The following is a 25,166-nucleotide window of genomic DNA, read 5'->3' as shown; positions in this document are numbered from 1 at the left end:
TATTTTGATGTGTGCATCACAGTAATTCATCATAATAATCCACACTGTATTTTGTATGATGAAGACAATCAAGCTAGATGCAAAAGTCAGCAAAAAATTTCAGTCTCTGTCCTTCATAGTTGGTATTCATTGGCAGTCAGTGGGAGAAGAAGACTCTGAAATGAGAGTCCGAATCAGTAGGTTTTTGGCCTGGAGCTGTCAGAGCACTGCTGTTCCTGTAGCAGTGCTCAGCTCTTCCTGTAGTCCTTCCTGTAGCTACTCATTGTGTAACGAATGGGATGTGAAGGGGTGAAACGAGGCGTCGAGCCTGCTGCGCGAGTGAGAAAGGCAGGAGAAAAGAGGGAAGGCAGCGCTCCGCACCTCCGCCTCCCAGCAGGAAGTTGGAGCCAAGGGAACAGGCAATTGTTTTCGTGCTACGTGCTACTTCTGGCATGGCTCGCACAACCGCTGCCCCCATCTCCTCCACCCCCGCCCCCCCCCCAACCCCCCGTCTAGCAGTAGAGCTGCCAAAAAAGTGCAGGGATGGGATCAGCAGCTTTCCCTGTGTGACGTTCAGAGCGCAGAGTCACGTGTCCTTCCAGAACCCCTCCGTCAGCATCCCGGCGCACCATCCTAGCCGCCGCAGGGAGTTGGCGGCCAAATGCAAGGCCTCTGTGGATTACTGGTTGTACCCCTTCCTCCACTCTAGCCCCCTCTGCTGACTTTCTTCACGCTAGTGTTTCTTACATTTGCCACAGTGTCGGTCAGACACTGATTGTTACATTTGCCACAGTAATCGTAAGACACACAGGACTTTGTTCTGCACTTAGCACAAGCCGTATTTGTAAACCCACAAGCTATTTGCCCTCATGTTCTGGTGTTCTGTGGTGCCACACTGTATTATGTGGACGCTGTATATCCTAGAATCGTTGCTGCACACCTTTCGCTGCAGATGGGCCGTGGCATCGTGCTGCAGCCCTTTTCTCTCGCACGCTCTACTGCGGTTGTTATACAGCGTGACTGTGAGTGTTGACGGCAGCGCTCGTATCTCCAGCTGCAGCTGCAGAGGCGCAGGCAGAGGAGAGACGCAGCCAGGCGGCGAGCAGTTCAGGAGCCGAGGAGGCCGAGAGCACAAACGGCACGGCAAAGACCCAGGGAGCCCGCCCAGGTAACGTCTCTGTGGTGGTTTTCCTCTCTTTCTCGCTCTCTCACTGCCTTTCTCTTTCTCTCTCTCCCCCTCTCTCTCTCTCACTCACACTTTCTTTTGCTCTCTCTCTCCTCTCCCAGCTGCAGTGTCGGTCCGTGTATCTCATCTTTCTCTCTCGCTCTCGCTCTCGCTCTCTCTCGCTCTCTCTCTCGCTCTCGCTCTCTCTCGCTCTCTCGCTCTCGCTCTCTCTCGCTCTCTCTCTCGCTCTCTCTCGCGCTCTCCCTCCCTCTTGATCAGTCTCTGTCTCTTTCTTTCTCTGTGTGGAGCCCATTCTGTTGTGTGCATTATAGGATCCTGTCTGATTGGGCAGGTCCATTGCTAAGGCAAAGTGTCATTGGGACATATCTCACACACTCATCTGATTAAGGTGCTTGTCATTAATATGCCTTTCCTGGATGACTGATGGTGGTGTGCTATTAATGAGGTAAACAACAACGATGATGAAGCAACACTTCATTTAAGTGCAGCTTAATATAGCTTATTGTAGCCATGATGCAAACCTGTAGTCTTGTGGAAAACTTTAATTATGCCTCAGTTTCAGCAGCTGCAGACAATATCCTAAAAGATTACACTGAATTGGTATAGTGTACAACTGCAGTGTTAATACTCGAAATAGACAAGTGCTATTATCGTTATTAGTGCCATAGTAGAGGGCTAAAGAGTCAATAAAACTGTAACAATGAACTGATAATAGAGTTACTAATGAAGTTGCTGCTGCAGGTGATTGATTAGAGTGGTGATGACAATGGATTATTAAGACAGGGTAAGAGTACAAGTGGTGGTGAGAGGAGCCAGATCCTCACTGATGCTGTGGTTTGTGTGTTGGCAGTCATTGATGGAGCGACACTAAGAATAGACGACAAACTCAGAGTAGCGAAGGAGAGAAGAGAGGAGCAGGAGAAGCAACAAGGTAAATGTGATCTTCCTCAGTCCCTCCACTCCTAATGCACCTAAATGCAGGACGTGACAGAGAAGCCCGGCTTGCTTTTAATTTCCCAGCGTTCCGCGTTCTGTGCCCCATCTGTGGGCTCGCTCCTCTTCCTCCGCCCCTCCGAGCCCTGAGCCGTTCAGGATAATCACTGCGGCTGACAGCCAGCAGAGCCAGGCAAAGGGAGAAACGGGAAAGCAAGGGGTTAATATCTGGCGCGCTGCGTACCGCAGCGCTCCGCTCACAGGAGCCCACATGGGCTGGGTTTGTCCCATCAATGCAGGCTGTGTGCCCAGAGGGCCTGTCTTTATTTGGGCCCGACGCTAAACAAGGCCTGGTTTGTGCGTCTGCTTTGTCCCCCCCCCCCTCCTCCGCCCCCCCCCTCCCGGTCACAGCCACGCGGGAGTCGCAGATCCTGGAGCGGGAGCGCAAGACCAAGGCGCAGTACGAGCGGCAGATGGAGGAGAGGCAGAGGAAGCTGGAGGAGCAGCGCAGGAAGGAGGCGCAGCGGCGGGCTGCCGTGGACGAGAAGAGGAAGCAGAAGCAGGAGGAGGAGAAGGTGGGTGCCGAGGTCCTCCATGACACCAGGGTGGCGCCTTCAAGCCCACTGGCTATTCTGTGCGCATGAGTTTGGGGACAGTCGGGACTCACGGAGAGATTATTGACTGTTGCGGTCTTGAGGGTCTTGAGAGGTACAGATACAGAAGCATACAGATGAAATGTCCATTTGTTCCAGGGCGCCGTGGAATTCAGGGTTAAATTATATAGCCGTTGCAGCTTCAGTGTTTGCGTTTGCCTTTCCAGCTGAAGATAAACAGCCACCCGCTGTAGTTATGATGGTAATCACATTATACGCAATCGTTCATTATATGCAGATTCGATTACACCTTTATTGCATCATGAGTTGGTTCACGTGTTGACCTGCTGCTGTTATTGTATAATGAGATTTTCAAGAGTTTATCATGAATCGCCCTGCCCCCTGTTAAGCCGTGAGGATTTCTGTTATCATGTGAGCCACACGGCATGCTCTGTGGACTGCGCTTCCTTCCTGTCTGCCTCTGTGCAGATGTTTCCCTGATGGGCAGGGCTGTAGTGTTTGATTGCTTTTTTTGAAGGTGTTGAAAAAAGTGTAACCTCACCTAAAAGACGCACAGGAACAGCACCCAGGAGTGACAGGCTCTCTTTCCTGGCCGCCTTTTTCACAGTTCTTTTAGTGGATTGTGATCTGGTTTGTTCCGTTTGACCACAACTGGGAGATTATTTTCCAGTACCCCTTAAGTCAGAACAGTGCTGATTGTTAATAGCTAGTGGCTGGTGTAGGTCAGGTATGGTTTGTTTAAAAGTCTGTTACCATTAGTGAACATTGAACAAACATTAAAATGTATATCCATCTGTGTCTGTCTCTTTTGTGTGTGTGTATATGTATGCGTATGGTCTGTGTGTTGGTGTGGTGTTTGTACCTGTGCTTGTATGCATGTTTTATGCATTCATGTGTACACCTCTGTGTGTGTGTGTGTGTGTGTGTGTGTGTGTGTGTGTGTGTGTGTGTGTGTGTGTGTGTGTGTGTGGTTGGGCTGTTGTAGGAGCATTATGAGGCAGTGTTGCGGCGCTCCCTGGAGCGCACTCAGAGACTGGACCAGAGGCAGAAGCGGTGGTCCTGGGGAGGCGGACTGACTGCAGACTCTGGTAAGGACCCCCCCCTTTAATCCGTGATACCCAAGCGCTGCGGAATCCGGTATGGACCTCCCCCTTCAATCCACAATATCAGAGTTCTGCAGTGCTCATGACCTATTGATCTTTATCTCACAGGGCTGGTCTCTGTTTCTCCCAGGCTAGCATCTGAAGGTCCCACTTCTCTCTTACATTCTGCCAATGTGCTTATTGGCAGAAACCTGGGCCAGTCAACACACCTTCAGTCAGCCTTTTACAATGCAGGTGTAGTTTTTAGTGGTTTAGAGGCTGTGCCTGTGTACAGTGCTGGCTGCTCCAGCAGGCTAAAAGGTTACATCATCAATCTACAGGGCATTTGCACTCTGCATGGTTACAGCCTATTCACCTGGGAAGACAAAGATGCCAGTGGCCTGATACTGAAACTACCAAAAAGCCCTTCTCTTTAAAAGCCCTAAGCCTTAAATTTACAGTACCAATCTTGTCTTAGAGCACTTGGTTACCTTCACTATCTCTATTTCCTTGTCACAAAGGAGGGCCTTCTAGACTATTTTGTGGTCTAAATCCTACAGTCGGATTTAGTGCAGTAACAACCTATGGTTATTATATGAGTGTATGAACAGAAGTTTGATGCCTCACCTCTTTTCAGCATGAAGAAAGAAGATTCTACGCATTATTGTTAGTTTTATCAGTCCAGTACAGCTATTTTTAGATGTCATGTCCTGCAGGCTTCTACTTTACTGCAGTATGGAAAACAGTATGACTTTTTTCCAAGAGCTTCTGAAAGCTCTCTTATGTTCTCCTGAATGTGTTTTGTTGATCCGGTGCAGCTTTAGAAGCTGGTAATCATAATACATCTACCGATTGTCTAGACTGTCTTTCCCCCCTCTCCACCATGGTGTGATTGAGAACTGTGTACCGTGTCTCGTCGTGTCCTTTGTGAATTTTCGATCCCCTGCAGGCGACTCTGGTGGCACGGCGGCCTCCCCTGTAGCTACAGCCTCCTCTCCGGTCAAGGCTCAGAGGAAACTGGGTTCAGAAGGTGCTGGTTTATGCTGTCTCACCTGTAGAGCATGCTGGCTTCCACTTTACCCTCTCACTGCCTTGCTAACAGCCAGGTTGCTGTGCGCTCCGTCCATCTTGTTCACACTAAATGTATTCACTGCCTTTTAACACCTTTGGGCATCACCTTTTCTTCCCTTTTCGAAGTGCCAATAGGTCATAGGTTACAGTGAACCCCATATTATTACTCGATCTGCTCGCTCTGTGAAGCACGGTCAGTCCTTGTGTTGCCGTTTGTATTGGTACAGCTTTGTGAGGCTTCAAAATGCTCGTCTCTGTAATGGGTTAAATTAATTTTCATTTTCAGGGTTCTCTTTTCACTAAGCCATTTGGTTCTATTCAATTGCCTGGCTCTTAGGACTCAACACATCAGAGGACTGAAAGGCTTTGTTTTTTTCCAGCAAACGGAATGGCCTTAATTAACAGTAGCAGAACTGTGGAATGGACCTCACCCCAGCATGCAGTCAATCACACGGGATGAAATGGGTTATGCAGAAATGGGTGTCGGTTACCAACTATTTCCTCTCTGTCACCTTTCCAAATTTGGCGGTTTTGGAAAATAAAAATGAAAGCCTTGCACCACAGAATCAAAACCTCAAGACTGTTCTGCCGTCCAGTCTGTTCTACCACATGAAGGCCCTGTAGTTCTGAAACTTTCAGCGTGAAAGTGCTTCTGCCAGCCGTTGATCCCAAGCTTGGAGGCACTGCATGACAGTTTTGATGTAGAGGTAGAGGTTAATCAGTACCCTGCATTCGGCTGCACTCAAGTTAAACACCAGTAGCTCGCTGTTTTGGATCAACAAAATTTTAGTTCATTGCTGAATATCAAGATATTCAGAAAACGGTTGTGAAATCCATTATCTGTGTACATGCTCAGATCAACAAAAACTGCATTTTAAAGTGTTCAGTTCAACATTGCATTGGCTTGGATTCACAGTACCCAGCTATCATTCCAGCACCATTGATTAAATACATATTTGTTTCTCTCTGTGACAGACTAAAATTACTGGTAACAGAAACCATATTTTGTACAGTCCATAGCCAAAACGGAACAGCTTTAGCCAATTTTAAAATCATATGCCTACAGTGTTGATTTCTTTCAAAACAATGTGTAATTGGACAGGACACAGAATGTCAGTTAACATTGCAGACATTGTTCCACGTCTCCACAGAAGCCCATTTAGCTTCACCATTAGATTGTGTCTTGTCCATTTTGTGCCGTATTACATACCATATCCTAGATGTGTTAAGATTTAAAAGTATTTTTTCCTCAGTGTAGCTGAGGCTGGATGAAGCTGATCTGCAGCCGGCCATGGACTGGGACACTTCCCTGCTCCTGTCCCCCTCCTGTCCCCTGGTCCCCACCCACCCATAAAACCGCCTTCCTCTCTGTCTCTCCCATGTCTTCAGTTCACAAGCGCTCTGCGTCTGCCTCCAGCCTCAAACAGCAGGGCGACTCGTCCGTCAGCAAGCGCTTGTCCTCCTCTAACGCCCTTAAGTCTCCCCAGAAAAGTAAGTTCCCCACCCGCTCACCCCCACTGCAAAAACGTCCCTCCCCCTGCCCCACCCACCACCGTGTCCCTCAACTCCTTCTTCCCCGTGTTTAGGTTATGTGGCGAGGCTTTAGGGTGAGGCGTTCCCTCATGGCACAGCAGTGGGAGACTGGTAACCCAACCTCGGTATTACACGGGCCTCCTGTTTTCAGGGCCAATTGCAAGCCTGCGTGACGTGCGATCGAAAGAGAACCTCACCGCAATCCGCCAGCGCATTCCACGTGATCCACAAATGAGACTCAAATCACACCGTGCCTTTCCTCCATTCCTCAGTGCCTTCATTGTTTCTATTTTGTCTCGCTCAATGGGCTGTCTCTCCTTTCTCTTACACTCTGTGTGTGATTTGCCAAGATTGCGGTACTGTGTGGTACAATTGAAATGTCTGCACAACCTCCCCCTTCTGCAGGTGGCAGTGGGGATCACGCTGACTTCCCTGTCCTTGCTGTGCAGCTGGTCGCACTTGCTGATGAAAGGCCTCTTAAATTATTGTCTTAAATTATTGTCTTAAATTATAGTCCCTCTCAACTTCCTTTTGTTAGTTTTGGGTTGCTCTGCCTCTTTCCTTTTTACCAGAATTTTAAACACTCCCACAATGTATGGGGTTATAGAGTCACAGATGAAAGGTGTGAAATGTTCCTTTCTTACCACTGCCATTAAGAAGGGGCTGCAAGTGTAATAAAGGAATGATCTCATCCCCCCCCCCGCCTTATGTAACCTTTCCCAGTGATTTTCTAACACATTTACAGTTTGCAACCTGAAACAGAAATACTATAGAAATCAAACTGTTTTTCTTTCCTCAGGTGCTAAACAGAGAAGCTCCTCTCTAAACCGGTTGCATAGCAACACATCCCATTCTTCTAAGGACCCCAATAAACTGCCTCAGGTGGAGCAGACAGGTGCAGGAATGCTCACTCTCTCTCTCACTCTCCCCCTCTGTCTTTTAGCTCATGCATAACTTCCTCAATAAGTAATCACACAGTCCTGCCACTGAGAACCCCCCCCGGCTAATATTTTTGAATTGAAATGTTCTTTCCAGTCCCTGGGTTTGCGCAAAACTTCATTTGACTCTTCATGAGATACTTTTCAGGCATGATGTGTAGTACCAAGACTGTGTAGTGCAAAAACACAAATTGGCTATGTTCACATTGCTCAGCAGTAAATCTCAGCAAGAAGCATTAAATCTTCAGTCTTGCTCTCAACTTGAAATTTACATGTGTCAGGGTTGCTACAATGACACAGGGTAAGCCATTTTTAGATGATTAATTCCTGTTTGTGCTGTTGAAGGATTATGCAGGCCTACTTTCTAATTTGGGGCTTAAATCAGACAATTAGAAAATTATGGTACTGTAAATGAATGACTTGGCTCAGTGATTAATCCAAATAGGATTGTATCTGTTGTAAATACTAAAAAAAGCAAAGCAAAATAAATCCATGTTGCTGCAGAGACCATCTATGCCTCCCTCCCCTCTGCAAGTATTTTACAACCAAATGGGACTGTGCTTTACTCTGAAGTTACAGTTCAGCAAGGCTGACCTGTCATTATCCTGTCCATAGGCCCCTCCCTACAGAAGAGGAGCACCCCCATCTCTTTGGCGGGGGGCAAGTCTCAGCCCTCCCCCAAAACAGAAAAGGCAGCAAAGGACGACCAAGGTGGCTAACTCATAGATTTTTTTTTGCTTCTATTAGTGTGTCACCAGAGACTTCTATTGTGGGCCGTGTTCTATTCTATTAACTGCTGTGTGCTTCTTTGAGTGCCTTATCTCTCCTCACCTCTCCTCTGTATGGCTTGCAGTTGGGACTAACCAGTTGAGTTTTAGGGCACTGTGCTGGGCAGATTCTGCACAGATTCACTCATCTACATAGGACTTCAGTGAGTTGTTATAGTGGGAAAGGTGACTTGGAATCACTCTGCCAGACATTGTAAAGATTGATTCATCTCTGTGCTGTGCACGAAATCAGAATAACTGGTTCACATAACGCGTGTCTGTACTAACCCTGTTTCTCTGAGGCCTAAAATTTTAAACGTGTCTGTTGTTCTCTAATTTAAATCAATTTATGGAAAGGCCATTGTTGAGTATACCAAACATAATTTTGTGGATATATAGTATGTGCAACTAAGTACTTTCCCTGGGTTTAACTAATGGAACACTTTGCTTATTATGAAGATTTTGTGAAAGAGAATTAATTTCAGGCATCACTTCATCGCTTTATCTGCAAGTTTCTTATCTTAAATGCAAGTTTCTTCAATATTGTTTTTTTCATAATGTTACTTTTAAGTAAATTTTTTTCCAAATGCATTTTTCCAGCTGTTTGTAGGCAATGGATTGTCTTTTCTAACTCCTAACTAATGACTTGATAGTGTCATTCCTTGCAGGGGATTATGCACCTTATATGCTTGTGCTCCCTGGGTGTCAGTAATTTCCCAGGATTCCAAGTGTATAAGCTGGGCAGACAGGCACAATAAGGCAAGAGTGTCACATGTGCAGCAGTGATTCTCTCCTTGCATTGTTTGTGCATTTCTTCAAATATGACATGCATGCGCTGAAAACTAATGCTTCCCTTCCCAGGCATTTGGCAAGCAAACGTGTTTGTGTAGAAAGTCAACAGATTTGTATTTTGTACATACCTCTGCATTAGTGCTTGCGTTTTCTGTCCTGCTGGGTTGTCTGGCACACTGAGAGCATTTAGAGCCGGGCGTGTTTGTGGAGCTGAACTGCACATCGCCCAAGGAACTGTGGCGGGGGGACAACCTCAGCCCCACCCTCAGCCTGAGGGTGTTCCCTCGTTAACCAGACCCCTGATTACACACCAGAGCTTCGCTCCCCGTACAGTTCAGAAAGCTGGAACTGTAACTGCGTCTAATTAGGTCCTTCCTGTGAGGAATCTGGCTGTACACAGTTCAACAGTTTTGTCTTCAGCAGATGAGAAGTGCCTTTTTCCACAGAAAACACACAAGGTCGATTTGCCGTCTGTGTTTTACCAATACTTTGTTCCCAAGCAGCCCTCACCTTAGGGAATCCAGCTATGTAAGTTGGTGACAGCGAGAGAGGGATGTTCTGTTTCCCCCAGATGTGTGTTAGGGTTTCCCATGCTTTATTGTAAAAGGATTACAGTACAGTATGGGTCGTTGAAGACAAGAGCTGTCTCTACTGAAACATTCTGGCAGGAGAACAGGTTCTCCAGTAGAGCCTGCTGAACATCTTGCTTTTGGATCTATCCCCTACATCTCTTACAAACACACGCTGTACACCTTCAGCTACAGCTCAATATGTAGAAATAGTTAAGGTGATATTATAACCACCTAGTTAATGGGTTTTTCCTTACCTTGCGTTTGATAGTTTGTGGGTACAGGGGTCAGTGTCCAAAATGAAAATGGAAAACCCATTTAAGAGACAAACCCATGTATGCAGTGAGTCACCCTGTCCATTGCAAGGAGGTGCCAGTGGTCTGACTCCTAACATTGTCACTGACCTGGTGGTTGTGCTGGTGTACATACCATTGGCAGTGGAGCGGCGCAGTAGAACAGAACAAGCTCTTTCTCTGGTGTGGGCCGCTCTCTCGGGTCCTTGCCTTCCTTTTCCATTGTTTGCTTTGCATGCCCACAGCACTCACCCACTTTCCTGTCAAGATCATTACTAACCCAGTCTCATTAATCTCCAGCGACCCTCCTCCTACCGTGTTTCAGGAGAGACTCTTTTGTGCCATCGATCAATTCGGTCACTCTTGTTTAACATGTCAGCTCCCCCCCCCCATCTTCTCTTCTGCATTGTCTAACTCGCACCGTCACCCTTTTCTGTCTTTTTTTCCCCACCCTGTTGTGTTTCCCTTGTCTTTTTATGTTGGGCTCGGGTACGGCCTGGCTGGCGTAGCCCGTCGCAGCGCAGCCACGGCCACTCCTGCGGACAATGGCGCCCTCGGTCGTCTGCTCACCCCCACCAAGGCCTCACTAGCTAGGAGCAAGAGCAGCGCTGCCCTGTCGGCTGAAGGAGCGCGAGCAGAGTCTCAAGGTAATGAGAGAGAGAGGAAGGGAGAGAAGGAGCAGAGTCCTAAGGTAATGACAGACAGAGAGAGAGACAGAGCAGGAACAGAGTCTCAAGGTATTGATAGGGAGAAGAGAGAACAGGAGGAGAGTCCCAAGGTAATGAGAGAGAGGGGGAGTGAAGTCCCAATGTAACAATCAAAGAGAAAGGGAGCAGGAGCAGAGTCCCAAGGGGAGAGACAGAGAAACGGGGACAGAAAGATGGGGGAAGTGGGAGGGAGAGGGGGCGAGGGAGGATGCAGCCTGCAGGGACTCCCTGTAGGCACTGTGCTTCTGACAGGGCTGCGTTGGTGGTGGTGCTGCAGCTGTTGTGCAGTGGTTGGTGTGGTGCAGTGATGCAACGCATGGCTTATAGCAGCAGGTTCACACAGAAATGCAGACAGGCTGTTACGGACTTAGATGCACAGCAGACATGGCAGCCACGCACACACTCCACACACCTGTGCGGCTGAGCAGATTAGACCGCGGCGATCGGGTACTAAGAGCTCCTGTTGCGATTTAGCAGGCGCACCTCAGCACCGGCCCGGAGTCATCGCCCGATATGCAGAGAGACCCGTCACTCAGAGTTTCAGGCGTGTGAGGACGGACCGGAAGGGGCGGTGCCAGCTCCCATGTGACCGTCGCTGACACGCACACACGTCAGGGGAGACACGGTGCACATGCACTTACGTTATCCCAGAGATCTCCCCTAAGCTGCTTACCTGCAAGCTGGGTGTGCGTGAGAGCTATTGGAGATAACTTGAGACTTAGCCCAGCTACTCCTCTATTAGCCCTAAGGCCACTCCACTTCCCCCTCCGCCCAGCAATCAGGGAGACATTCACCAGGTTTATCCTTGATGAGCAGAAGTGCGCACACCCTAAACAGCCCCTTTTACTGCGTGAAATGCTGACCCTTTGAGCTACCTTTGGTAGATTGGGAAATTTACAAAACCTCATAAAAATGTAGTGTACGTCAGGATGTGGTAACATTTAATTTCACGCCATATTAATGAATATCTATTATTACAAGTGCTGTATGAAAACAACAGTAAGTAATAAATAAATTGTCAACTTATTTATGATATATGGATTGACACATTCAAAGTGTGTTTAAATTAGGTTTATATTACCATGCATTACTCAAGGGACTCTTCACTTCCCTATCCCAGCAGCATTTGTAGATTGATAACGACATGTGCAAAATGCATTTTACCCAGTGAATGCAGTGCACTGGTTATGATCTGGACCTAGTGCAGTAAACTCACAGACTGGGGAGTGAGATGCCTGGTCCTTCCTGGGACGTTCGCTTGCATTAGAATCATTTTGCATCATGATCAAGGTGTAAGGATCAGTTGTCAAGGTTGTTACCACCGACAGACACTTCTCCATATTGTGCTCCTAAGTAATAAGTATGGATATCCTGTATCAGCAAGGGCTTATGGATCAGATTGATTCACATGCTTATCTGTTATGGCTCAGGAAACCGTCAGAATGAGTTACTGTCTCATGTCAGCTTGCAGTACATGCACCCCAGAGTAGTGTTGCCCCTGGAAGGAAGGTCTAGTGGAACAGACTGCTACCTTCAGATTGGGCGGAAATTCAGATGACACGTATTCCTAATTTAGCAAAACCATTTTGTTTCTAATAGTAGACAGCTGTTAAGGGGAGTCATGATCATGGGTTCAGATTAGGCAGCTAGGTTTTTGTATGATTAGCTAGCTGTTTGAAGGCAGTGACACACGTAAAGAATGCTGAGGGGGGCAGTTCTGAAATGATCAGGTGATCACATTCTCAACCAAAAGTCATCTCGGGTGCTGTTTTGTGTTTTCCGGGGCAAAGTGCTGCCTTCAAACTAAACAAGTCCAAACAGCAGACGGTGGAATCCCTTCTCAGTATGTTCCGTTCCCACATTTCACAAGCATACATGTTTTTGATTGAAATCTGGCAGTCAGTGTCATCATGCTAAAACAATTTGTTTCATCTTTAGTCAGTAATGTGCCAGATGGTTCTGAACCATGTGTTACTTACAGCAGCCAAAACAAGCCCCAGTTTATGTGCTGTTGGGCAGTTCCTCCATCTGACACCGATTATGGGTGAAGTGCAGTGCATTCTGTTTTTTTTTCGGTTCTGTGTGCATGCGGTATCCTGTGTGGAGGAGGTGCTGCCGGTGACCGTATGGTTGTGTTTTCTGGGCCTTCTGGGGCCTGGAGCCCTACTGCTGCGCTGGAATCTAATTCATGGCCTGTGATCAGGGTGTGACTTCCTCCGCTCTCCCCCCGCCGTCTTACACAAACCCTTCCTCACCCCCTCATAGCTCATTGCTTTGTATTCCGCCGAAGCTTAACAGTCTAGTCTCTAACCCGCATCTGCGTTGTTCTGTGCTCCTCTCTCCTCCTGTCCCGCCTCTGCTTTGCTCACCCGCTGGGCCGGCCCTGCCCTCCCCGTTGGCTGTGCACCGACGAACTTGTCGTTCATTAGAGTCTCGCCCCTGTGTTCGCTCAGCCTCGGCCAGCCCCCTGCACCCAGCCCGGGGCCCCCTCCGCAGCCGCAGCAGCGACCGGCAGAAGGCCCCGCCCTCGTCTGACGGCGCCTCCAGCAGCATGCAGGTGAGCACCCGCGTTCCATTAGGGCAGGTTCAAACGTTTGACCAGTTCTGAGTCAGCCCTGTAGGTGAGGGTGAGTCATTCACAGGTGAGCCCATGCGGTAAGATCTGTAAACCTGCATTACATCACATTGTCATTTAGCAGACACTCCTATCCAGAAGTGAATTACATCGGATACAGTTTTTACATGCCATCCATTTATACAGCTGGATATTTACTGAAGCAATTCTGGGTTAAGTCCCTTGCCCAAGGGTAGAGCAGCAGTGCCCCAGCGGGGAACTGGACCAGCAACCTTTCGGTTACGAGCCCTGCTCCATACCCACATGCTACACTGTCGCCTCTTCCAGTAACATTCACCACCAGGAAACCGTGCTGGCAGAGGGCTGTCTTTTACCGGAGTGGCTCCACGGTCATAAAGAGTGGTCATTGTCAGCAATAGAGACAAAGGCCCACAATAACTTGAGCTGCAGCAGGTTGGACAGTGCAAAGCAGAGCCGGCCACGCCCTGAAACTGAGCACATGCAGCCGGAGGACCGGCCTCAGGGACCTGCCCTATAGCCCGAAGGGTACAACCTCCCCCAAAGTAGGGCATGGGTGTTGGAGTTAGCCCTGGGCCACTATTCAGAATGCACTCATTTTACAACAGGAGAATAGCTCTGTATGTACAGGAAGTGTGTATTACAGCTTCAGACACAACCTGATGCACATGGTAGACAACATGGACACTAAAATTAAGTATTTATACCATATTATTTGGGCCATATGCTGTACTTTTTCTAATGCCACTTTCATAAAATCTACCTCATGTGAGTGGACAAAGGAAAACGTGTAAAGAATCCGTCCTAACTGGTAATTCCTCCAGCTGTCCCATTTTAGTGAATGTTATAATGTGATAGTGGAGGTGTACGAGCTGTGTGTGAATGTAAATGTGTGACAGTTGGTGGACGTTTGCGGGCTGTGTGTGTGAGTGTTGGCGTGTGGTTGGCATATGGGCAGCAGTGGTAGCACAGTGGTAAGGAGCAGGGCTTGCAACCAAAAGGCTGCTAGTTTGATTCCCCACTGAGGGAGACTGCTGCTGTACCCTTGAGTAAGGTAGTTAACCCAGAATTGCCTCAGTAAATATCCAGCTGTATAAATGGATAACATGTAAAAATTGTAAATGGTCATCCTGGATAAGAGCATCTGCTAAATGTAATGTAATGTAGTAACTGCTGGAGGTGTGCGGGCTGCCTGTGTGAATGCTGACAGGAGAGTAGCCGTCCCTGACTCAGCTCCTTTTTCCACGCTCCCCTGGGAGCTGGCGGCGCTGCGTCCGTCCGTCCTTCCGCACAACCTTGCAGCGAGCGCAGGCGCCCTGCAGATTCATCACGGCACATGAGCTGCAAAAATAGATGGATATAATTAGGCTCATTGAACACCCCCACGCTGGACGCGGCCATGCAAAGGCCTTCGCCACACATTCCGGTCTGGAGAGCAGCACCCAGCCGAAAACAAGCTGCCTCTGAGACTGACATATGATTTTGAAATCTGATGCTGTTCACGGTGTCAGATTACTCTTCCTGCTTAAATGACCTCTGATGTAAATACATGGCAGTTTCATTGTTCAGGGAATAGAGGCTTCATACAGATTACAGGACGGTGCGGTTGATTATAAAAAGTCTTAATGTCATCTGAATGAATGTGGTCCTTTTTACGTGCGGTCCCCCTACTTTGACCGGATTGGCTGGTGCTGTTAACCCAGAGTAACTTTAATGTTTCCAAAGCCTATATTTGTAGTGATCTGAGTGTGTGCTGTCTCCACCTGTTTGTGAATTGCAGAAAGGTGAGAAGGAGAAGCGCGTCTCTTCCCCTGGGACTAAACACCCGGCCTCGCCCTCCAGAGTCGCGAACCGCCGCCGCTCCCCCTCCCCAGCGGCTGCACCCTCCAACTCCAACAAGAGACCCCCATCCCCCGCAAAGTAAGACCCCGCCACACCAACATCGTTTACAGCTTCTTAATTGACCTGCTCGTTCCACACTGACTGTGTTGCTGCTTCTCCACCAGACTCTTCATCGGCTTCTCTGTATCCTCTTCTGTGTTACAGACAGAGCCCACGCCACCGTCCCCCCTCGCCCGGCACCGCCAAGCAACGCCCTCCCTCCCCGCAGCCCGCCTCCAAGCCCCCTCCCATCCAGCGTCCTGCACTCACCCCCTCGGGGCCCCCCACCCTCCGCAAGAGGGACCCCAAACCAAAGGATAGCTCCCCGGCGCAGTCCGTCACCCCCGACTCCCGGGACACGCCCCCAACCGGCACCACGCCGGGCAGTAAGACCAAAGAGGGTAAGTGAGATGCCAGGTCTTCGTGCCATGTGATTTAATCAGCCCCTTGACTGGCTTTCCACTGTCAGAGCAGCAAGGCCTCTTTTCACATTCAGTGTTAGTAAAACCCAGTTTCATTATCTGTGCATCAGTAAAGCGAGCATTACCTATTCAACCAGCCCTCAAGCACAGAGAGATTACGCAGAATGGTGTTTGACTTTGTAGTCAGTTCTCTTCTTATCACTGAGGACTGGACGAAGAGAGCCGACTTTTCTGTTAATACACTGAGAGTTTTGTGGAATGAGTCAGATGGAGCACAACCCAGGAAGGACAGAGAGTGACCGCCATGGCCAGGGAATCCCTGCAGCTCCGCTCCTGCGTGTTCCACTAATGAGATTTGTCAGAGTAGAAGTGAGTCAGGCACACCACAGGACCGTTGTTCCTGTGACCTCACTGACTACTTGCAGTGACATAGCAGCTCAGCACATTCAAATCCCGGTGAGGGAATTAACGCATGTACACTGCATCCTAAAACTTCACATCCAGCGCCATCTGCTGGCCGGATGGGTGGACGGTAGCACACGTTGACAGAGCAGATTTTCAGAGATCTCGCAGGATACAGTGGGTAAAATGGGTCATTAATATTGCATGTGACCTTGACTCTGAGGGGTGGTGGGTAAACATGAGGCAGTGTGCTACAAGGGGAGGGCAGTTCTCCATTCTCACAATCCACATCAGCAAGCACTCTCTGAGCAAAAATGCTTCCAGTGTGAAATCTGCAGGGCAGAATCACTGGGATAGAATGAATGCTCCTTTCACCCCCACAGCATACGAATGCAGTCATTTCTTTTGGCAGTTACTGTATTTTACACATTATGGCAATATATAGTACCATTTAAAAGTTTGGACACACCGAATTAAGATAATAGGAAATATTCATTGAAAGACATTTTGGTCTAAAGACTTGTGGTTAAATGCTTGAAATTTATTTCTCAGACAAATATAAATAGTGAATTTGATATCTATGTATGCATGCATGAATTTCTTTCCAAAGAATGTTTATATTTAAAAAAATATTTTTTGCCTACTTTGAAGAATCTAAAATATAAGATAGTTTTGATTTGTTTGTAACACTTTGGTCACTGCATAATTCCATTTTTGTTATTTCATAGTTTTGAAGTCCTTTACTATTATTCTAAAATGTGGAAAATAGTACAAATAAAGAAAAACCTTTCTATGAGTAGGTGTCTCCAAGCTTTTGACTGGTACTGTAGGTGCCTTCTTATCTGTTGATTATGAATGGCCAGAATTGGTCACAGTGCGTCTTTATTCCTCTATCTTTGATGAAGAAGCCTATCGCTGTAGGAGAGGGTATTCGGTATGCTGCAGGGTATGCGTTTCCTGCAGTTTCAGTGCCATCTTGTGGAAGGAAAGGTCCAGGATTACTGAAGTGCAGTGTTGTAGAAATGCGGGCCATCACACTCAAACTGTGTGAAGAACAGTCAACTTTAAATGAGGAAAAATAGCAAATCATCATAGCAGGTTTACACCCTTGAGCCGTTGAATAGTAACTCCCACATTTGGTATGTTACATTACATTATTGGCATTTAGCAGACGACTTACATAGGTTATCCATTGTAAGGGGGTGATGATGGATATATAGATATATAGATATATGATAATAGCTGACATTAACATCATTCTCATTACTCTCAAAGACAATTTTCTGGGTTCTCTCCCTATTACTTTCCAGCTCACAATGTCAAATGCCAAGTTTCCTGAAAGGTTTTCTTATTTCCAGTCTCGAATTCAGGCACTTCCGCTTCCACTTCCGCTTCCACTTCAGGTTTTATAAAATGTTACACAAACACATCGTCTCTTCAGTGTGCAAGCACATGAATCACCCTCCACCTCAATGCTAGTAAAATATTTGTATCATGCTGTCGACTTCCACTTCAGTGTATTCCATTAATGATATGTAACTTATATATTCTAGCTTCCCCACCCACATACAGCTGGGTGTCTGCCCACTCTCTGAGGACTGCCTCATACTCCGTGTTTCAGCTCTGGTGCGGTGTTATGATTCATGCTGCATCTTATTATTGCTTTGTAATGGCTGTTTGCTAACGTGTCGAAGAATGCTGCCCAGTGCTCAGGTTATGCACTGTTTCTGTGTTTCCTGACAGACCCCAGTGCCAAGGCTATTGCAGGCACCACGTCGGCTGAGGAGGCCGCTAAGATTTTGGCTGAGAACCGGCGTCTGGCTCGGGAACAGAAGGAGAGGGAGGAGCAGCTGAGAGTGCAGAGAGAGGAGGAGGAGAGGTGAGACTAGAAGCGTACAGATACGGATAGAGGGGCGAAGAGAGGGGGAAGAGAGGTGAGGCTTTAAGGGGTGCAGATACAGAAAGGGGCAGAGAGAGGGTGAAGAGAGGTTGAGACTGGAGGGGTCCAGCTATGGACACAGGGGCAGAGAGAGGGGGAGGAGAGGTTGAGACTGGAGGGGTCCAGCTATGGACACAGGGGCAGAGAGAGGGAGAGGAGAGGTGAAGCTGGAAGGGTACAGATACAGATAGAGGGGCAGACAGAGGGGGAGGAGAGGTGAGCGTGTAGGGGTCCAGATATGGATAGAAGAGCAGAGACAGGGGTACAGCAGCATAGATGGAGGGGGTGGTGCAGGACCAGAGAGAGGGGAGTAGAAGGGTGCAGAGAGGGAAAGCGGTGGAGGCAGAAGGAGGATGACTGACTCACAGATCAACACTGTGGTAATACATTGTGTTTCCTAATTGTTTTGTAAAAGCTGTGGTTCACCGTGAGCAGACTCGCAACGTTCCTCCTTAAAATGAGTGACTGTGTGTTACTGCAGGGTGAGGAAGGAGGAGGAGAAGCGGCTGGCGGAGGAGGCGAGGGTCCGGCGCGCGGAGGAGGAGAAGAGGCGGGCGGAGGAGAGGAAGAGGGAGGAGGAGGAGCAGGCCCGTTTGACGGAGCTGGAGAGAGAGAGGCTGGAGCTGGAGGAGCAGGAAAGACAGGCAGAGCTCCAGAAAGAGGTGTGCGCCCTACATCTCCGTAGTGCACTCATCATTGAAAAATCAGTGAAACTTTTTACTCATGAGTGCAAGCAAGGAGCTCTCTCAGATAAAACCAGTGTGATATCTCAAGGAAAAATGACAAATGTATATAGCTCTGCTTTACAGCTTCTTACTATTCACGGCATTCATGACAAACTCCTTGCTGTTGACACGTATTGATTATTCCATATTCCCAGATGGAGTACTTCATTATGGGAGTGCATTTTGAATCAGTATTATTGAAACAATATAACTGCATTTTAAATGAGCTGCCTGATGGTCTGATTGGTTGAACGATGGCCCGCAGCGTGAGGAGGCTGAGGCGCGGGCCCTGGAGGAGGCGGAGAAACAGCGGCAGGAGAGAGCGAGGATCATGCAGCAGAACCAGAAGGAGCGCATGGAGAGGAAGAAGGCAAGAGGCCCCCGCTGTCCGGTCCATCCGAGCGGACTTTACCTCTCTGTCACTGCAAACTGACCTTTCCCCCATCCCCTCTGGTCCCCTTTCAGAGAATCGATGAAATTATGAAGAGGACGAGAAAAACGGACCAAAACGATTTCAAGGTAAATGTCCAGGTCCCTTTGGTTTCTGCTGTCCTGAAAATGTCACCGCATTGCAACGGCAAAGGCAGCCGTTACTAATGAAGAAGCCACTGTTTTAAGTATTCTAGACAAATGTAGAGCCGTTCAAGTCCGTGTATACAGCCCAATACACAGGATCATGCAGCACTCTAAACCTATAGTGTGTGCTGCTCAACTGGTCAAGGCAATCCATAACCTCACCCTTAAGTGGGCTTCCGTGCATCCAAGCGGTGACATCACTTCAACAGCATTCCAGTGTACCGAGGTCTCTCAATAAGTGCATCCGTAGTGATTATCACTAGCACTGCCTTCAGATACGTGTGTGTTTCTGTCTATTGTAGAGAGACGAGGAGAAGGGCATGCTGGATGAAAACGAAGAGGAGGACAGTGAGGGGAAAGGTAGCTATCTTTCTCTCCGGACTGCAGAAAGTAGCACTCTGGCATAACTCTTCCCGGTTTCCTGACGAGCTGTGGCCTCTCTGTGCAGAGGAGGAAGCGAAGGAGGAGGAGGAGGAGGAGGAGGAGGAGGACTGCAGTAACGGAGAGGCGGACAACGAGGCGGAGGGGTGGAGCCAGCCAGCAGGGGAGCCAGTGGCGGAGCAGGAGGACAGCGTGAACGGGAAGTCGGAAGCAGAAGACAAAGAGAACAGGGAGGACTCATGTCAGGGGGAGCTAGTGGCCGTCAGGTATGGGACTGGGCTGCTCACCCAGGCACACATTTACCCTCCGAATGGCAATAGTTTATTTAGGCAACCGAGGGTGGGGTGAGTTGGGGTTGACTGACTGTGCTTAGATGTGATTTGGTCTCGTTGATATGTTGTGACCGAGGGCTCCGTCACTCATTCTCCATAAGCAATCTTGCACACATACGCAAGTCATTTGCAACGTACTCATACTGTACATGCGAGAGTTAGCTACACTCAGCTAGGTAGCATCCAGGCTAGCACCTGTGTTCCTGTGAAAGTGAAGCACCTGCGTCTTGGTTTTTGTGCATGTGTGTTTGGGTACAGCTTGTTCTTGGTTTTGTTGTAATGTCCGTTCGCTCATTTTCACCATACTCAATGTAGTGTTTTATTTTCTGGGTTGACGCTTAACACAAATACAAATACTGGATTTATTCAGTCAAAGGTATACATAAACTTCTGTAATTTACATTCAAGCCATGGTCAGGTATATCCATTAGGATTTTTTTTGTATAATAAAATGCCTATACATAAAAGTGCTTTATTGATCACTGCAGTGTATTGTGACTGTGTTGTATAATGTACTTGTGCAGTTAGATGTAATTATGATGTATTATGTGTTTTTGTATTCAAAGTTGATTGTGAAATGATTGGAAGATTTCTGCTAGGGAGGAGCTAAAAGGACAAGACGGGCTCTAGTTCTAGTCTCACGTTTGTATGAGTTTAGGACTGCTATAATGTAGACAGCATGTGCCTAACCACCAGATTACTAAATGCTGCTAAGTATTTCTGGTGTGTTTTAATACCTTTGTCAATTCAAAAGCCTACTAGTCTGCACTTTCTGTTGGCATTTTTTATTTTGGGGTGGTTAACAAACACATTTGCACTACTGTGTTAGATGTGGCTGTGCCATGTCTTTGTACATTTTAATAAGTACTTTTAAAAGTCTGTTAGCTCACAGACCTCACCCAAAATGTGGGTGTAATATATGTAGATGAACTGCAGTGGAGATTTATGGGTTCCTTATTTCATTGAATCACTTGTCATTGGGCTGCTAGTTTTAAGGCACACTACTGTTTCAAAAGGCTTTGGAATGCTGAGCTCTTTGCTGAAGGTGTATCACACTTAGACCAAACTCCACATTTCTCTATTTACCTCTCTCTCTCTCTCTCTCTCTCTCTCTCTCTCTCTCTCTCTCTCTCTCTCTCTCTCTCTCTCTCTCTCTCTCTCTCTCTCTCTCTCATTCTCGCTCTCTCTTTCTCTCTCATTCTCGCTCTCTTCTCCTGCTCGCCAACAGCCCCACACCCAAGACCTGTCTGGTGGAGGGCTTGGAATTTGTGAACGAGGACTGTAAGATGGGGCTGCTGCCAGGCCTCAACGGGAGAGTGGGGTCCTGGAGCTTAGAGGAGCTCATCGACCGGGGCGTGCATTCCAAGGCCGGCCCCCTGATCGACGCCGATGAGGGCCCCGAGAAGCCCCTGCCGGTTTTCGAGGACAAGGGAGGCTCCCTGCAGCCGGCTCAGCCAATCGAAGCCCTCACTGGTGAGGAGAAACGGCACGCCCACTTGTGAACAGGACCTGTCCGTACACAGCTCTGCACTTCTGGCCTGAATATTCTCAGAGGGTTGCAATCCAGAAGTTTCCTAATCCTTTTGATGCCTCACGCTGAAAGAGGGATGCTTAACTGGTTCAGTGAGAACAGTGATGAGCTGAATATGAGAATAAAAAGCCCAGTTAGAATGAAAGCCAACAGACACCGCAACCTTCCAGGACTGGCTGAGCAACTCAATTCCACGCAGTCATTTCTATATTGTAGCCATAATTAGCTTATTCAAACTTCTGACAAATAGGTCTATAGGTGGATTTAACATTTCAGTCGAATTCAACAATGAAAGGTTAAAGACTGATGTCATACTGTGAACATGCGCCTGTCTCCTCTCTCCTTCCCTCAGAGATGTGATACTGTGGATCTTCAGGACTGTGATGATTGCACTCCAGGAATCCTGTCTTTGAGGCCTTCCTGTCCCCCATCCCAAAGATGCTTCAAGTAGATACAGAGAGTGGAGCACAGGTGGAATGGAATTGAGGATCATGGATTGCTAACTTTGCACCTCAAAGAATGAAAAAAAAAAAAAAGCTTAAACATGCTTCAGGGAAAACAGTATATTCCTTCAATGTGCTTACTTACTCCTAGGTTTCTCAATGTCATGTCCTAATATGAACTGAAACTTGTATTTTTTATTTTATTGTTTTTGTGTTATAATATTTATATGTTATGGGGAGGGATGGATATTGTAATTTATTTGGACGGCTTCTGCACATTGTCCTCTGTTCCCGCTGTGTGTTTTGTGGGAGAAGTTCCTGCGAGACGGATCTACACTGCGTATGTGTGTGTGTTGAGGAGGTAGTCATGTTTGAATCGTTATGGATGGGCCTTGAAAAGGTTTGGGTGCGCAGTGGAGTTCAACCGATCAGCACCCTTTCCTGGAGAAAACTGCTGGGAGTTTATTTAACCTCGAAGTAAGTGGAATTGTGTATGAAATTAAATTTCTTTCATTTGCTGTCAGTCAGCATCCAGTGAAGGCCAAGGCAACAGTTTGGTCAAATGAGTAAGATCTGTAGTTAATAAGATGGACCAGCGAGACCTCGCTATCAAACGCACACAGGACTCGGTGTCCTCTGTCCACACAAAATGGGTGCCTAGCCTTGAGAAACGGATTGCGCAGTGGCTCGCAGTGGAACTTTAACGCTGTCATTCGGATTCGGTTAGATTAAGCGGTGCACATGGCAATAAACTCCATTTCCAGAGCGCTTTCCCCCCCGCTGAGGAAGCAGCTTGTTCCTTCACTCAGATCGCTCCTGCTAACTGTGAATTAGGAATCCCCTAGGCGAAGAAACTGAAATATCTCCAGATCAACTGAGAGATTAAAGGGTTGCACATGGGGAAGCTCTACAGCAGCTGAAACCAGCCGACTGAAACTTTTTATTGTATCACAGCGATATTGTCTTCAGTTTTTTGTTCTTTAAACTGAAGGATTTAGGAATTTGAAAAAGAAAACAACCAGTTATAGCTCTTTGGTTCAGTGAAATTTCTCTTATTTATGGAAATATGTTTCCACTCATTTGTCTTTTGAGTTCAGTTTGTTGAGGGTTTTTTTGTTCGTTTTAGTTTTTTGACAGTGTAAATTACATATTTCAATTTCTAATTTGAATGCATCCTGAAAGAACTATAAACTTATCAGCTGGTAATATCTGCATGAACGAACCTGCCTATAACATAGTAATAACCGTAACAACACATACTGTTATGCTTGAATGTTAATATTTGAACAGATGATTAGATTACTTCTTTTACTTTTCCGAGTTCAACGTGCCCTCACAAAACAGGTTGTTGCTATCTGTGGGGGCCGCAGTCCACGTTGGCCATATACCACACTACTAGGTGTCTAAATTTAGTGTATCTAAGATGTAACTTGATACCATTTCAACATTTCAGCACTAACTCCAGTTGTTTTGAACAGATGAGTTTGTCCCTAATACACCATTTCTTTTATTTCTTTTTATTTCAGTGTAATGTAATTTGGTTCTGTTTATATATACAGTATTTATATATTAAAGTATGTACCTACATATTTAAATGTTTTTTATACTTCGTATATCATCAGTATTAGGTCACGAAGCCCCGTAGGTAGAGGAGAAGGAGCTGGGGTGATGGCGGTTATCATTACTGTATTGTTTTAGTGACCCATCTCTTCTCACGAATTCTCTGTCCTGTTTCTCACACCATTGTAAACCATTTCACCGCCACTCAGACTCATGTAGCAGTGAGGGTTTCATGCAGCATTCACCATATGAACTAGGTCAACTCTGTCCAGGTTTCCTGAACTTTCTCATTTCCTATACATGTTTAAGGGCCAGGATGTTGCTGCCCACGCCTCCTTCATTGTGGAAACAGCCTGTGGTTTACTTGACTTTTGGTTACATAAGAAAGGGAATGAAATACACTGCTTTGAGCATCACTTTAGCATCTTGAAGCTAATGTGATTTAGGAGGTTGAGAGACACTTGACCCGGTGCAGGGGTAATCCCTGCCTTGGCTGCTGTGCTCTGAATGACCTGAAGAGGGCGGTATATACTGTCAATGTGTATGTACCAGTCTGCCTGCCTGGATTTGGAAGAAATCATAAATAAGGTTAACGTTTAAGCGTTGGGTTCTACACTGTTTCTGTTATGTATGTACCAAGGACTGTTTTGTCCACAGAGGACTTAAATATAGAAGTACTAGTCTTTATTTTCAAAGAAATAACCTAATGCTTGCATTTCTTATGCTTGAACGTAAAACAGGGAAGCTTGAGATTGTTTCAATAGCAGTATATGGTTAAGTTCATTATCTGTTGATGGCCATATTATGATAAAAAATGCTGAGCTCTTGAAACAGGGATTCAGCTGAAGCACTACAGACAGGATGCATTTCTCTACGCTGACAGAAGCTGTGTTGTGTAAGTGACTTGTTCCTACATCAAGTGTAGCTGCCTAAAGCAGTGGCTTTTAATAGTGCATTGTTAATCTGCTGGGGTATTACGCCCTCTGTTGAACTACAGTACATGGCATGTTGAGGTAGGCAGTGCAACTTCATTCCTTAGTTAGTTTTCAGATGGGTTATTTTCTTTTCAGAGGAGTGGACTAGATGACCACCAAATGACATATCTATTTAAATAAAATTCCTCAGTTTTCACTTTTATAAGGGGAAACCACTTTTTTTTTTGAAAGCTTTAGTGTCTGAGATAGAATCAAGTATGTTACTGAATTAAAGGAAATGGGGGGGAAAGTAAGTCAGACAGTAGCCAGTATGATGGGAATGTAGCTGGTTTGTGTGTTAGAGGGTTTTGCTCAGTTTGGAATGTTTCCTCTGTCATGCTTCCTTGCACCTGTCTTGATGACTTGTCTTCAGAAGACATAGCTGCCAAATGAGTGACAAGGCTTCCAATTGCGTCTGCTGTTGCTGAAGTTATTCTGCAGTTTCATATGCGATTCACACTTAACACACCATGTCAAAGGCTTGTAATTCTCTACTCCAGCTGCTGCTTAAACTGAAGTTATAAGATTCTGTTGAAATCCCAGTGTATGTCTACGTCAAAATGGTCTTGAATACAGAGCTTACTATTCTTAATCTCATAATGGTTGCTACAGTATAGATATAGCAGTGCCTTAGGTTGAGAATAGGTTGTGTGACTAATTTGGTAACCAAATGCTTCAAATTAAATGTGCTTACCTTGGCCGAGACAATCATTTTACCTAGTAAATATGAATGACTGAGTGTGGAGCTGAGCGGATGTTCCAGTTCCCTTTTCACAAGCTGTATTTGTAAATATACCTCTAAAGCGTACTGAAAATGTTTAAATAAAGTTTTCCAAAATAAAAAAAAAAAAGCTTGTGGTGGAAGGTCCTGACTCTTATTAGACTGAAGGGAGTGATTTTCTCTGAGAAGTGCAATGCAAATGGGGAATTTTTAAATGCTTGT

At 46.7% G+C, this 25,166-nt stretch overlaps 1 protein-coding gene across 5 annotated transcripts in view; it reads left to right on the top strand.

Annotated features, from left to right (window-relative positions):
- Window positions 1–22,639, top strand: part of LOC118774690 (ensconsin-like) — a 36,190-nt gene extending 13,551 nt beyond the window's left edge. Inside the window, exons 2-21 of one of the 5 annotated variants that reach the window (XM_036524117.1) lie at window positions 1,034–1,147; window positions 2,016–2,096; window positions 2,510–2,673; window positions 3,698–3,800; window positions 4,744–4,824; window positions 6,255–6,356; window positions 7,198–7,293; window positions 7,952–8,047; window positions 10,267–10,404; window positions 12,894–13,021; window positions 14,838–14,977; window positions 15,104–15,339; window positions 17,506–17,641; window positions 18,183–18,363; window positions 18,692–18,796; window positions 18,892–18,945; window positions 19,305–19,362; window positions 19,451–19,649; window positions 20,944–21,188; window positions 21,599–22,639. In XM_036524117.1, coding sequence (XP_036380010.1) covers window positions 1,034–1,147; window positions 2,016–2,096; window positions 2,510–2,673; window positions 3,698–3,800; window positions 4,744–4,824; window positions 6,255–6,356; window positions 7,198–7,293; window positions 7,952–8,047; window positions 10,267–10,404; window positions 12,894–13,021; window positions 14,838–14,977; window positions 15,104–15,339; window positions 17,506–17,641; window positions 18,183–18,363; window positions 18,692–18,796; window positions 18,892–18,945; window positions 19,305–19,362; window positions 19,451–19,649; window positions 20,944–21,188; window positions 21,599–21,606 — 2,465 coding nt within the window. In that variant the 3' untranslated portion in view covers window positions 21,607–22,639. Of the gene's footprint in view, window positions 1–1,033; window positions 1,148–2,015; window positions 2,097–2,509; window positions 2,674–3,697; window positions 3,801–4,743; window positions 4,825–6,254; window positions 6,357–7,197; window positions 7,294–7,951; window positions 8,048–10,266; window positions 10,405–12,893; window positions 13,022–14,837; window positions 14,978–15,103; window positions 15,340–17,505; window positions 17,642–18,182; window positions 18,364–18,691; window positions 18,797–18,891; window positions 18,946–19,304; window positions 19,363–19,450; window positions 19,650–20,943 lie in introns of all 5 variants that reach the window. The other 4 variants (XM_036524118.1, XM_036524119.1, XM_036524121.1 and 1 more) reach the window with 4 other exon arrangements.
- Window positions 22,640–25,166: the final 2,527 nt, after the last annotated feature.

Source organism: Megalops cyprinoides, chromosome 3 (assembly GCF_013368585.1).
Source record: "Megalops cyprinoides isolate fMegCyp1 chromosome 3, fMegCyp1.pri, whole genome shotgun sequence".
Lineage (NCBI taxonomy): Eukaryota > Metazoa > Chordata > Actinopteri > Elopiformes > Megalopidae > Megalops > Megalops cyprinoides.
Note: the sequence above shows the minus strand (reverse complement) of the source record. Positions and strands in the feature narration are given on the sequence as shown.